General features: G+C 46.9%; 1 protein-coding gene across 2 annotated transcripts in view; it reads right to left on the reverse strand.

The window, feature by feature from the left end:
* Nucleotides 1–842: 842 nt before the first annotated feature.
* The window catches only part of setd3 (SET domain containing 3, actin histidine methyltransferase), a 48,540-nt gene continuing 34,447 nt past the window's right edge, over nucleotides 843–14,935 (reverse strand). The window contains exons 11-14 of one of the 2 annotated variants that reach the window (XR_007196601.1): nucleotides 14,615–14,700; nucleotides 13,129–13,289; nucleotides 12,188–12,799; nucleotides 843–859 (exon numbers count right to left, since the gene is read on the reverse strand). Coding sequence is in view for 1 of the 2 variants with exons in the window: in XM_048270789.1 (XP_048126746.1) it covers nucleotides 12,254–12,799; nucleotides 13,129–13,289; nucleotides 14,615–14,700 (793 nt within the window). In the remaining variant the exon portion in view is untranslated. Of the gene's footprint in view, nucleotides 860–12,161; nucleotides 12,800–13,128; nucleotides 13,290–14,614; nucleotides 14,701–14,935 lie in introns of those variants that run through there. The other variant, XM_048270789.1, reaches the window with a different exon arrangement.

Here is a 14,935-nt window from a genome sequence, read left to right on the forward strand (position 1 = left end):
CCCCTAACCCATAAACACACTCATTTATGGATACACACAATCTCACTTCTTTCTTTCTCTCTCTCTCTCTCTGGTGGCGTTGGTTGAGTGTGGAGATGAGATGGCTTGTGGCAGCAGGGTCTCTCCAGCCGGCCTGGCCGAGGGGGTGTCAGCCCGAATGTGTCCACCGCACACGGACGAGGGAGGGACCGGCAGCAGGCCCAGTACTCAGGCAACACCAACGTGTGTGTGTGTGTTTGTAGTTGAGAGAGAGAGAGAGACTGTGTGTGTGTGTGTGAGAGAGAGAGAGAGAGAGAGAGAGAAAAAACTGTGTGTGTGTTTGTAGTTGAGAGAGAGAGACTGTGTGTGTGTATAAATGAGAGGGACTGTGTGTGTGTGTGTATGAGAGAGAGACTCTGTGTGTGTGTGTTTGTAGTTGATAGAGAGAGAGACCTGTGTGTGTGTGTGCGTTTGTAGTTGAGAAAGAGAGAGAGACTGTGTGTGTGTGTGTGTGTGTGAGAAAGAGAAACTGTGTGTGTGTGTGTGTGTGTTTGTAGTTGAGAGAGAGACTGTGTGTGTATGAGAGAGAGAGAGGCTGTGTGTGTATATGAGAGGGACTGTGTGTGTGTGTATGAGAGAGAGCGACTCTGTGTCTGTGTGTGTTTGTAGTTGATAGAGAGAGAGACTGTGTGTGTGAGAGAGAGAGACTGTGTGTGTGTATGAGAGAGAGAGAGAAAGACTGTGTGTGTGTGTGTGGTTGAGAGAGAGGCCGACTCTCTTTGTGTGTGTGTGTGTGTGTCTGTATGAGGGACAGACTGTGTGTGTGTGTGTGGTTGGGGAGAGAGACCGACTCTCTTTGTGTGTGTGTGTGTGTGTGTGTCTGTATGAGGGACAGACTCTGTGTGTGTGTGTGTGTGGTTGGGAAGAGCACGCCAGCAGACCTTGCCCAACACCTATGAGAGATGCCAACCAAGACGGTGGGAGCAAGTGGTCAGGGCTGCGTTTGTCTAGGTTTGCGTTGTATTCTTTTCCCAATGCTAATTTACACAATCATCTTACCTTTTGGTTGTTGTGTTTTGAAAACAATGTATTCAAACAGTCATGCCAATGGAACAGTGTGTGTGTGTGTGTGTGTTTGGAAGACCTTGGTAAGACACAGACAGAAACACTGCACTGGGGATCATAATTATGTGGGGGCAAGTGGGGTCACAAAGGCAGTCAGAGTGTTTGTTTGAGAGTGTGTGTGTGTGTGTGTGTGTGTGTGTGTGTGTGTGTGACACCATTTAAAAGAGGAGTCTGGTGTAAAAGCTGCAGCACAGGAGGTCAGGGGAGGGGTGCTGAATTGCCTCTCGCACCGTCAACATCCACCCACCCAGTCAGAGTGTGTTTGAACAGCTTCATCTTATCTCATCTTGCAGCAAGTCAAGCCAGAAAACATCTTATCCTCTTCAAATACACACACACACACACACAATCCCAAAGCGGCAGACTTGATGTTTGGTCCAGAGGTGTGAAATGTGAGCATGCTGAAGTGTTAGTCGATTATAGGGTACAGTAAGATGCGAACATTACCAAGGGCATCATCACATTGATACCCAGCGAAGAGATAAAATCACACAAAAAGGTTGAATGAATTTGAAGTTGTGTTGGACAAAAGTATCTGATAACGTGAATCAGTGTTAGTAAATGCTAGTGATTATGTGTCCACTCTAAACAGGTCAAAGTGAGAGAGGCAAGTGTCACTCACGTTCTGTTCATTCACACACGCACACACACACACAGCACACACACACACACACACAGCTCAGGCAGAAGAACACACTGTGTCCCGTGTTTCTCTCTCTCTCTCTCTCTCTCTCACACACACACACAGCTCAGGCAGAAGAACACACTGTGTCCTGCGTTTCTCTCTCTCACACACACACACACACACACACACACACACAGCTCAGGCAGAAGAGCACACTGTGTCCTGCGTTTCTCTCACACACTCACACACACACACACAGCTCAGGCAGAAGAACACACTGTGTCCTGTGTTTCTCTCAGAGCCTCTCGCCACAAATATTGATCTTACAATGAAAACAAAACATATTTCTTCTTCTTTTTTCTGTAGATAAATATATATATCAGCATGGGGAGAGATTGCACTCTGGGTTATTAAAGAAACACACACAGAGTTAAGAACTCCGCTGCACTCTGTCCAAACGCGGAAATTCTATTACAGCAGACCCGCCATCAGATACAATGAAGTATTTTCAAGGGATCGGAAGGCAACAAAGTATATAAAATGCCATAAATAAAATATGGGGGACAATTTTAAGAGCATTAGAAGTTTGATCTCCTCCAGGCACTGCCGCTGGGGACTTTTGGACCAGCAATTATTTATAAAAATGAAATGTCAGGTTAGTTTGTCTCCTCTTAATTTGATTTCAGGTTTGATACATTTCTCCTTTGGACACAATGCACTTGGACAAATGCGAGAGGGAGGCGTTTTAAATAATTTGCTGGGGGACGACACACACCAGACACGTGTCCTCCATTTTGGAAATGAAGAAGTGTTGCGGGGAGAACAAAGGTATGTTTGGTATGTTTCCTCGTGTAACCCTGAGCTCACCCCACTCTAACCCAACTGCAGTGCCTGTCCCTCCATGATGCAGCAGGAGGTACTTTCAAACAAGTGCAGCTGGTGGACGCTACGCTGACGCTACGTCAAGGAGGGGACTCTGAAATGGGTGAGACCTCTCTGGCGAAGTGAAATAAACCAATCACATGCAACCCAGTGTTAAATTCAGACCTATCTATCTATCTTTTATTATTTAACCAGTGTTAAACTCTGATCTATCTATCTATCTTTTATTAATTAACCAGTGTTACATTCTGATCTATCTATCTATCTGTCTTTTATTAATTAACCAGTGTTAAACTCTGATCTATCCATCTATCGATCTTTTATTAATTAACCAGTGGTAAACTCTGATCTATCTATCTATCTGTCTTTTTATTAATTAACCAGTGTTAAACTCTGATCTATCTATCTATCTATCTATCTATCTATCTATCTATCTATCTATCTATCTATCTATCTATCTGTCTTTTATTAATTAACCAGTGTTAAACTCTGATCTATCTATCTGTCTTTTATTAATTAACCAGTGTTACATTCTGATCTATATATCTATCTTTTATTAAATAACCAGTGTTAAATTCTGATCTATCTATCTGTCTTTTATTAATTAACCAGTGTTAAACTCTGATCTATCTATCGATCTGTCTTTTATTAATTAACCAGTGTTAGATTCTGATCTATCTATCGATCTTTTATTAATTAACCAGTGTTAACTTCTGATCTATCTATCTGTTATTAATTAACCAGTGTTAACTTCTGATCTATCTATCTGTTATTAATTAACTAGTGTTAAATTCTGATCTATCTATCTATTGATCTATCTTTTATTAATTAACCAGTGTTAACTTCTGATCTATCTATCGATCTTTTATTAATTAACCAGTGTTAAATTCTGATCTATCTATCTATCTATCTATTGATCTATCTATCTATCTATCTATCTATCGATCTATCTTTTATTAATTAACCAGTGTTAACTTCTGATCTATCTATCTATCTATCTATCTATCTATCTATCTATCTATCTATCTATCTATCTATCTATCTATCTATCTATCTATCTGTCTTTTATTAATTAACTTTGGCCTTACTCTGCCCCACTTTGTGCGTCTGACTTCGCTCTGGCACTGTCGCCAAAATACGCTGTCAAAGTCGCACCCAGAGTGTATTGATTGAATAGTGCCACTATACAACAGTGTCAAGTCCAGAGACTGGTTCTGAAGGACAGAGCGGTCAGAGGCGGAGAGACTTGTGCGCTTGGCGTGCCGCTGTGCTTTGCAGGCAGGAGACGCGGGGGTCGGCAGGATGGGATGGGAGAGCAGAGACAGCTCTGGACAGGGATGAGGTTGGAGTTGCATTCAGATACCATGGAGAGAGAAAGGGAGAGAGAGAGAGAGTACAAGAGAAAATGAGTGAGAAAATGGGAAGAGAGAACAAGAGAGAGAGAAAGTGTAAGAAAGTAAGAGGGGGAGAAAAAGACAGATTAAGAGAGAAAGCCAGAGAAAGAGAGAATGATAAAAAAGAGTGACTAGGACGAGATACAGAAAAGAAGATCAAAAAGAAGAAAGAGAGAAAGAAGCGAGAGGGAGGGTAGAAAAGAGGGCGAGACCGAGAGAGTGAGCGTGGTGTCGGCGGGCGAGACCGAGAGAGTGAGCGTGGTGTCGGCGGGCGAGCTGGTGGAGACGTCCTCTGAGTCCGAGACACACCTTGTTAAAGGTATTAGGATCAGAGCAGTGATTGATTTCCATGTCAGCCCTCTAAGTGGAGCACTGGAGTCCGGCGTCCACCACTCATCTTACACCTGGAGGTCAATTAACAACCGGCCACATCACCCTCCCCCTCCACGCACACACAGTTACACACACAGCATCTCACATACAGACATACACACAGTTACATACACACACAGCATCTCACATACAGACATACACACAGTGTCACATACACACACACAAACACACACACACACACACACACACACACACACACACACACACACACACACACACACACACACACAGCATCTCACATCCAGACATGCACACAGTTTCATACACACACAGCATCTCACATACAGACATACACACAGTCACATAGACACACACACAGTTACACACACACACACACACACACACACACACACACACACACACACACAGTGTTTCACATACAGAGACAAATACAGTCTCACATACAGACACACACACACACACACACACACACACACACACACAGCATCTCACATCCAGACATGCACACAGTTTCATACACACACAGCATCTCACATACAGACATACACACAGTCACATAGACACACACACAGTTACACACACACACACACACACACACACACACACACACACAGTGTTTCACATACAGAGACAAATACAGTCTCACATACAGACACACACACACTCACAAAAAAAGAGACAGTCACATCCACAGACACACATGGTCTCATTTTCCTGGCCTGGCCTATGTCACTGTATGACCTCCAGAGTGGGGAAGGGACAGCACAACAGGCTGCACAGGACCTGTAGGACAGCACGTGACATGACACTCATCTGTGTATGTGTGTGTGTGTGTGTGTGTGTGTGTGTGGTCAAGCCAGGAGGAGAATGCCACCATGTCGAATATGGTGGGCAGCCCTGCGGTGCTGCTGGGTCAACCTCTGCACATCACGAGCACAGGGGTCACTCGGCGAAGCCAGTCACCCCACGACACGATCTCCTCCTCCGCCCGACTGACAGCTGGCCAACAGACAGCGTGGGGTTAACGACCTCTAAATAGGCCACTCACAGCTCCACGCTGACCTCTCCGCTCCGCACCCTGGCGAATTCTCATGTGCGGCGGGAATCCTTTTCTCTCTTCTCATTACAGCTTCGCAGAGTTGGAGAAGAGAGGAGAGAGAGAGAGAGAGGGGAGAGAGAGAGAGAGAGAAAGAAACCCATCCTGACAATCCTACACAAGTCTATTTACAGAGTCTCTTCAGTGATACACTGAGGCGAGTTTGTCTGCGCGACATTAAATATAGATGACTCGGGAGGAGCGCATCACGGGTGCATGATTAATGCCACATTTGACTGGGCCTCACTGCTACTTATTCCATCACTATTAGACTAATGGGCTTTGATTTGATAGAGATCATCCTCCGCCCATCAAAAGGACGCGCGGTAATTAAACAGGCCCGTCACACTGCCACCGTCGCTGCTGTCGTCTCCCTGACTGCCTGCGTAGCGGAGGAAACGACGCCGTTACGAGACTCTGCCTGACTGCAACCTTAATGCCAAACGGAGAGGGAGCCTCCTCTCCCTCGTTCTCCTTGCCGCATATTTCAACGCGACAGAAATCTGTTTAGCGAATTTAGTCCGATCACTCGGATCTGTCCGACGCGTCCACAGTGAAGCGCCTTGTGTGCACACAGATAGCTCTCAACGTCTCTCCTTCTCTCCCCCACCTCACGTTTCTCCTTGGGAAGATGGGACTGGAAGGGTTAATCCCCCTCCCCCTCTCTTTCCCCTGTCTCTGACTTTGCCTTGCCCCCCCTTCTCCCCTTCCCTCCTCTCTCTCTCTATCCCCCCCATCGCTCCCTCTCTCTGTCTCCCTGCATCCATTTGCAAATGATCTCGCTTGTCTGCATATTGTCACTTGCAGCCTGCCCGCACATTCATCACCTGTCGGCCAGCTCGCCGTGCGCTTCCCGCGCCCTCCACACTTAATTGTTCCCACTCTGACCTGGGAGAATAGAGAATGATGTTCCCTTCTTCCCTCTCCCTCCTTTCTCTCGCTCTCCTTTCTCTCTCTCTCTCGCCAGAGCGGGGCGAAGTAGAATTAACAACTCTTGTGGGGACGGACGTGGCATGCTGTGGTCACTCCGGCTCCCGACACGCTCTCGTCTCCGACGCACCCCCCCACCACCTCCCCTCCTCCTCTTCCTCCTCCACTGTGATCCTGGGGCGTCATCCCCAGCCCATTAAGAGGCGGAAGGTAGCGATTCCGTCGTCACACAAAGGAGGACACTCCAAAAAACGAATAGGAACTAAAATAAATAAAAATCCCTTACACCACAAAAAAAGGGCCGGAGCCATTCCCCACCCCCCTGTCCCAGTACACATCGCACAGAAGGCACACGGAGAGGTCTGTGTTGCTGGTCCTTCTTAGCGGAGAGCTTTTTTTGGTGCTGCCCTTGTTTCTTATCCTGTCTAGGTCTCCTTGTGTATGGGGGGTGGGTATGGGGGCAACTGTCTTCATTTTTCTTGAGGGGCTTCTCTGCTGGGCTGAGATGGGGGGGGGGGGTTCAGGACACTCGGGGAATGAAGCAGTGCAGCAAACGTCACGCACAATGGATTTATGGGCCCTTATCAGCATGCCATTTGCATTTGTGTTGAGCTTTGCAGCAGAGGCACATTTTCTCCCCATCCTATACCTCCCTCCCTCAATCGCTCTCTCTCTCCCCATCTCCCTGCCGGGGCGGCCTTAGCTGATGCCCACAGGGTCTCCCATGCATCACTCGTTCGTTCGCTCTCTCTCCCTCTCCCCTTCTGCCGCTAAACATTCCCACTGCATCAGCCAAGACAAGGCGTCAATTATAGATGCGGTGGTTTTACTGTTGCAAAATACTACTTCCAGTTGGCTTAAATAAGATTAAAAATTAAATGTTGCTTGCTGAAAAGGAATATGAGCTATTTTGGAGACGGACTTGGAGGCAGGAGTGGAGCGCACAGGCCTCCATGTGGTTTCAGAGTGTATGTGTGTGTTGTGTGTGTGAACAGTTATGTCTATGTGTCCATACTGGTATGATTATTAAATAAAATTATGACTTGGGAAGGTAAATAACATGACACTCCTGTACGTCCTGTAATGAAGGGAATTCTGTCTCTCTATACAGGCTCTGTACTGCTGCTGAAGAGTTGTTCTGTGTAGACCTTATGTACATTGAGACAGTACAGTCTGTATTGCTACTGAAGAGTTGTCCTGTGTAGACCTTATGTATATTGAGACAGTACAGTCTGTCTGTGGTGTTTACAAGCATCAACATTGCTTGTAGACACACGCACACCCATCCACACCCACACACACACACACACACACACCATAGCCTGCTGTTGTTGTAGGTATCATTGCACCTGTTTAAATCTTAAACAGTGCATGCCGAGTTTGAGAAGTGGCGCGCTTCAAGAGACACGTCCACCCTCCCTCTTCTCCTCCCTCGCTCCTCTCCTTTTCGTCAAAAAGCTCTCTGTTCACTCAATTTTTCACAGGCTTCATCCGCCATCTCTCCAGCGCGGCGGCTCCTCTCACGCTCCTCTCTTCCGGCCCCTTGCCAATCACTCTGTGGGCACGTCAGTCCCATGAAGTGACGGATGAAGAGAGGTCTGCCCTGGTCACGCTAGGCCGGCCGTCGCCGTCCCCACCCCGCTCCTCTGATCCCGCCTCATCAATAATAAACGGCTGCTTCCATTATGGGCCCCCGCGCTTCTGCCTTAAGGCTGGGACTCACACGTGTATGAGGACAGAGAGAGAGAGAGAGAGAGAGAGAGAGAGAGAGAGAGAGAGAGAGAGAGAGAGAGAGAGAGAGAGAGAGAGAGAGAGAGAGAGAGAGAGAGAGAGAGACTGACAAAGGAAAGGAAGACGAGTTGAGAACATGGCAGCTTTCAGACATTAGCCATCAGTTCTGCCTTTCCATCAATAACGTCTGAGACGAAAAAGGGGAAAAAAATAGAAGAGAGAAGAGCAAGTCTGTTAGTCTGCCAGCGGCTGGCTGACTGTGTTGACCACTTCAAAGCATGGGCCAGGAATGAGGCCCAGTACAGCGTCAGGCCGTTCAGACCTGGGTCCCACCGTGGCCGTTACAACGTTCCACCCCTCCCCCCACAATGCACTGCGAACCTGCAGTATCCACACTGGTTGCGCACAGTACAAAACCACAGAATGGAAGCAAACCCAAGTGTACCGGAAGGCATGCACGACGAGGCATCATCCCACAGTCTGAGTGGTTAATGCACACACACACACACACACACACGAAAGGCAGACATACATTAGCACAAACCGTATCTAAGGGCCTCAGTGTGAGCAGTCGAACCTTCTGGCCTCGAAAACCAAAACACGTAGCAAAGCGTGGCGGGCCGAGGCGCGACATGTAAGAGCTGAGCTTCAACCACGCGTTTGCATACCTGTTAGGCACAGGCTCTCCACCAAAGTGGACTGGAGGTAGGGGGTTTCAGACAGCCTAGTTTAATAGAGGCATATATTTAGAAGCGGAGCGAAGACCTACGCGAGCCACACACGAGACCTGGGGTGCAGATCTCAAATAATTACACGGGTGTGAGGGTGATCACTATGACAGTACAGGGGTAAACCTAAAGAAAGGCCAACAACACATCCCTACAAATATCAGTTTCATGCGCCATGGTGGCTCTTAACAGTTAGCAGGAAGTCAGTTTTACAAGCCGCACCTTAATAAGGTTTACTAATCCCTACATGAAAAGGTTATTTTCAGTTTGGGTAGATGAACATGCACCCATGTATACAAATCCCATTGTATAGCCATATCAGCAGCATCAGGCTGTGCATTTGAGCCATTCAAACCGCAATTGCAACTGCAAATGCACTATGGCACTGAAACTCTAGCATGACCTTCTCACCTCTCCAAGGTGCATCCTCTTCTAGGCGCGCGCGCACACACACACACACACACACACACACACACACAGGACAGGACGAGTATTGGTAAATACTTGCATGACAATGGGCTTTGCAGTGGAGCGTGTTCGGCGCCATTGTATATTAATAGAGACCTGTGTATATAATTCATGGGCTGGATTACTTTGGTGCGACGGTCCCTGGACACGGCTTCTCCGCACGCTTGCTTGCTCTCAGGCATGACATGTGGAATACTAATGGCACCGGACAAGTGCAGGACTGCCACAGTTTACCACTGGCCAGCCTATCGCCCATTATAATAATCTATTCAGGGATTAAAGGGGGTTTTATCTTGAAGACTATGAATAATGAATGAGGAATTTCAAAATTTAATTGCCCTGAATTAAATGATTCAAGATAATGTTTCTTTTATAAATTTGTAATGGGGCAAGGGTTGAAAAAATATATAAAAAAAACCTATATTGAATAAAAGTTTTTTTTCCCCTTCTTCTTTTAAAATAGGAATGAAGAAGAACAATGGGTTGGTGACCTTGTGAACCTTTGTGGAAAGTGCTAGAAAGATCGTGGAGTGACAGGTCAGGTTGAGAAAGACAGAGCAACACCTTACACGGTTAGGGTGAAAAATGAGAGCGATTTTAATCTCTGTCCGTTCACCAAGACAGCCGCCCGACAAGAGGTGGCTTCACCCACACACAGCTCCACTACCTCCAACTGAAAGCAACTGCATGTTAAAACAGAATCCATGGCAGCAGACTCCTCTGGCTCTAGATAGCTATGCTTAAGGGCTGGCAACGGTACACTTCAAAAGCAGTTAGCAAGCCCTCAGTTGCTATAAACATATATACAAAGCAGCAAGATCATTCAAAAGTCTTGCAAGTTAGAGGTGTCCATCCGTATCCATTGAAAGAGCACAGGGAGTTTAGCCTTGTTAGTCACTGGTAAAGTGTCGTGTATTTATTATAAACATTCTTTTTTTTTTTTTTTACTAAACATTGCTCGAATTTAAAAATACTTTTAATACCAGACAGACCGGGCACTGACCTGGTGGCAAATTCAGACAAAAGTGTTTTACAATGAACAAAATGAACGTTCCACAGTAACAATGAAAGTAGCACAGGAACTTCTCAGCTAGAAGCTTTGCATGTGTGCAGGGGCCGCTGCACAGTAACACATGAAAGGACACATGAAGCCAGTGACACACCATTCATTATGAGACATACACACCATTCATTATGAGACATACACACCATTCATTATGAGACATACATATGCATGCTGCCTGGACATTCTAGGTCTGTGATTGGCATTCGTTTCCTCCAATCAGGAGGCAAGTTACACAGAATGGACACTTTTGCAGTGAACCAAGTGAACTTCTGTCTCTCCTGTTTGTAGCATAGATATATCTTTCTTTAAGGCTTTTAAAAAAAAAAAAAAAAAAAAAAAAAAAACTAGAGAGATAAACAAAAAACAAGAAAAAAAAACATTCAATGAAAACATTGAAGGTACAAGTAATGTGTTGAACACAAAGTGTCACAGATTGACACATGGTGACTAAGAGCATTTTGAATTGAGCGATCAGAGAAGAAAGCCACCTTTTCCAGTCCTGTGTCACAGTGACAAACCGCTAGTCCAAACGAGTGAAGATATCCATGACAATGACTGTGAACATATCCTAAAGATGTGTTGTGGCTCAAATATCGACTTACATCCATTACAGACAAGCTGGTAAGTAAGTAGTAAGCCTCAGTATCTAACAGTAACACACTCTGCTTGTGCCCCTTGCACATCGCAAAAGAATCATGATCCTAAAAAAAAAAGAAACGGACTAATTTAGTGAGATAGCGCTGATTGTTTCCACGAGGAGAAAAGTGCAGGTCCACTCTACTGAACCAGTCTGGGCCAACGTTCTAAAGCATTAAGGCGCTCTCTCACGCCAAGTCGCAAATTGTCTGACAAAATATCGAATCATGCTGGTATACAGCATACATCCTATACATGTGTTCTTATTGGGTCTGTACACACGCAGAACAAAATTTGTTGCGCTGAAAAATAAATTTGAGACTGAGCAAATTTTATCCTTGGTGCAGAAAGACTAATAAGAACACTTGTATTTAATTACCTGGCGTTGATTTTTGTGTGAATGTCACTAAGTGTGAAAAGGCCTTTAGTATGTATGTCTTAGTCAGTCAGTAAATCAGTCAGTCCTCCAGGGCCAGTGTAAGAGGCAGTGACTGGCATCTAAAGATAGACGACATCCATCCCATAGCTGGCGTTGTCTAGGAAAAGAAAAACTAGGCCCTTGGCTTGCAGCAGCAGCAACAACTGCTTAAGGGAGAAACTAAAACTTCCCAGATTACTACAGGTCACTCTTCTCCTGTTCCTGCTTGTTGGCTTATAGGTTAGTGAGTGTTCAGTAACCAATCAAAAAGCTTCACGATCTGAAATCCTCGGCTGAGCCCTCCATAAGGAATATACCTGCCGGGAGGGGACGTCTTAAAACAACAGCAAAACACCTTTAAAGACAAATGACCGTCCGTAGGAACAGGAAGCGCACACAGACTGCTGACTGCATCTATATAAAAAATACAAATAAAAAACAAAAACAAAAGAACAGAAAATGTTTAAACGTTTTTGTTTCATTTTGAATTGCTAAAGTTAAATAGCCGCTCCTGTCATAATTATCCTTAGTCTTCTTGTGAGACACTTAAAGTAACACTTAAAAAGAAAAAAATAAATAAAACTGCAGTGTGTACGTACGTGTGTGTGTGTGTGCGTGCACGCGAGTGTGTCGGTGTGTATGTGTGTGTGTGTGTGTGTGTGTGTGCACGCGAGTGTGTATGTGTGTGTATGTACGTGTGTGTGTGTGTGTGTGTGTGTGTGTGTGTGTGCACGCGAGTGTGTATGTGTGTGTACGTGTGTGTGTGTGTGTGTGTGTGTGTGTGTGTATGTGTGTGTGTCGGATCTACAGGCATGAGGATTCTAGTCTACGTTCTCTTTGGACACATCACCAGTTCTCTTTTCGCTCAAGTCGTCCTCTTGCTGCAAGTCCAGATCCTGCAAGTCCTTCTGCACCTTCTCCTCTTTCTTCTGTATCCCTCTCTCCTCCTCCTCCTCCTCCTTCTCTATCCCTCTCTCCTTCTCCCCCTCCGGCTGCGATGCGCCGTCGGGGCTATCGGCCACCTTGCGCTCTCCGTTGAGGAGTGGCGCAACCGGCGCGTCTCCTTGCTCCCTCTTTAGCTCCTTCTCCACACTCCTCTCCTCCTCCTCCTCCTCCTCTTCCTCCTCCTCCTCGAGCTTGCGCAGGATGATGGGGAGCTTGGCGTCGGCGTTCTCCAGCAGGGAGATGTCACTCTCCTCGTAGAGGGGCAGCGCGGCGCCCTCGTCCAGGCGCTGCTGGAAGTGCAGCCTCTTGGCCCGGCCGCTGGCCGCCGCCCGCTCCAGGATCTCCTTCTCCGCCAGACGCAGCTTGATGGCCGTGCGCGAGTGCAGCGACAGGTCGGGCTTCTCCAGCATGGCGCGGTCCTCCTGGACACCACGCGTACACACACACACACACACACGACAGGGACAAACATATGCCCAAACACACACACACACAATGGAGACAAACACACATGCCCAAACACACACACACAGATACGACAGGGACAAGCACACATACACACATAGTTACTAGAGAAAACATTCAATGTGAGGTAAGGAGTTTGTGAACTTTGGTGTGCTTTAGAATTTGAGAGAGAGAGAGAGAGAGAGAGAGAGAGAGAGAGAGAGAGAGAGAGAGAGAGGAACTTCAGTAATTAAGAGGGAAAATCTGCCCTTTTTGCTGACATTCAGTCTATCACACACACACACACCTGGGAGGTGGTTTTGTAGGTCTTGAGCAGTAGAGAGGCACGGGTCTCCAGAAAGGTCCACAGCTTGATCTCATTCTCCCAGCTGACGGGGAAGTCCGTGTTGCCCAGCGTGAAGATCTTATTGATGGCGTGCTCGCCCACCAGATAGTCCTTCAGCTCCTCTGCAAAAGCACACACGCACACGCACACACACACACACACATCCCGTCATATGACATGTATACCCATTTAGACACACACACACAGCTCTCCCGTTAGCAGGCTAATCATGTACTGTAGTGGAGGAGCGTGTGTTGTGGGGTGGAGCAGGTGGTGTGGGGTGGAAGGGGTAGTGTGAGTGGTGTGGGGTGGAGCAGGTGAGGTGCAGGTGGTGCAGGTGGAGTGGATGGTGCAGGTGGAGTGGGTGGAGCAGGTGGTGTGGGTGGAGTGGGTGGAGTGGGTGGAGCAGGTGGAGCGGTGAGGTGAGGTGCGGTGTGGTTGGGCTGTGATTGTAAGGTCTGATTACAGGACCAGATAGGAGATGCAAGGAGCTGGGAATGAGCGCTTAATGGGAGCACAGCACAGCACAGCACAGCGTCCTGTCAGATCTGTTAGAGAGAGAGAGAGGATGAGAGAGAGAGGATGAGAGAGAGAGGATGAGAGAGAGAGGATGAGAGAGAGGAGGTGAGAGAGGAATGAAGGAGGGACAGAGAGATGGATAGAGAAAGAAAAAGGAGAGGAAGAGATGGATAGAGAAAAGAAGAGAGACAAACAAGAGGTTGAGAGGATGAGAAGGAAAAAGGGACAGTGTGATGGAGACGGAGGAAGAAGGAGGGATAGAGAGAAAGAAATGGAGAGCACACACACACACTGGATGGTCTGTGGTGGCTTTAAAACATTAACATACAAAGCCTGAATAATATATGGCTCCGCCTTAAGAGGTCTTGCCAGAGGACGCGGCCTCTTGCTTCCTGGGATTTATGACACGGGTCCTTCCTGTGCGCACGGATGAATATTTCACGCGCTCAGGATCGCTCCTTCGTCACATCTGCGGGACTGTCTTGATCAATTAAACACCTCTGGGATGGCTGGTGTGTGTGTGCGTGTGTGTGTGAGTTGGCCCTCGTGAGTGTTGTAGGAGTCACTGGTAGAACATGTCTTCTCGACTCTCGTTTCATGGCAGGGAGGCACGCGCACACGTGTGTGTGTGTGAGAGAGACCACTTACTTACTCTGTGTGTTTGTGTGTGTGTGTGTGTGTGTGTGTGTGTGTGTGTGTGTGTGTGTGTGTGTGAGAGAGAGAGACCACTTACTTACTCTGTGTGTTTGTTTGTGTGTGTGTGTGTGTGTGTGTGTGTGTGTGTGTGAGAGAGAGAGACCACTTACTTACTCTGTGTGTTTGTTTGTGTGTGTGTGTGTGTGTGTGTGTGTGTGAGAGAGAGACCACTTACTTACTCTGTGTGTTTGTTTGTGTGTGTGTGTGTGTGTGTGTGTGTGTGTGTGTGTACCTTCGGTCATGCAGAAGACACGCAGAAAGGCCAGGAGCTGAGCGGAGATGGGTGGGTCACTGCAGTGCAGGGCGAAGATGCTGGACCTGTGGAGAGAGACATGAGGAGGTCAATGTGGAGCACACACACACACACACACAACATATTCATTACATCAGGCATTCAGGGCATCATGACCAAACCAAACTCTGGTAGTGCCACATGACCCCACCACCCCACACACCATTCTCAACAATTTTAGGACAATTTAAAAAACGGTAGAATACAGTAAGAATAAGTGCATCAGTGAGTGCTGTTTTTAACAGTTACGTGTCAGTTTAA

Source organism: Alosa alosa, chromosome 19 (genome assembly GCF_017589495.1).
Source record: "Alosa alosa isolate M-15738 ecotype Scorff River chromosome 19, AALO_Geno_1.1, whole genome shotgun sequence".
NCBI lineage: Eukaryota > Metazoa > Chordata > Actinopteri > Clupeiformes > Clupeidae > Alosa > Alosa alosa.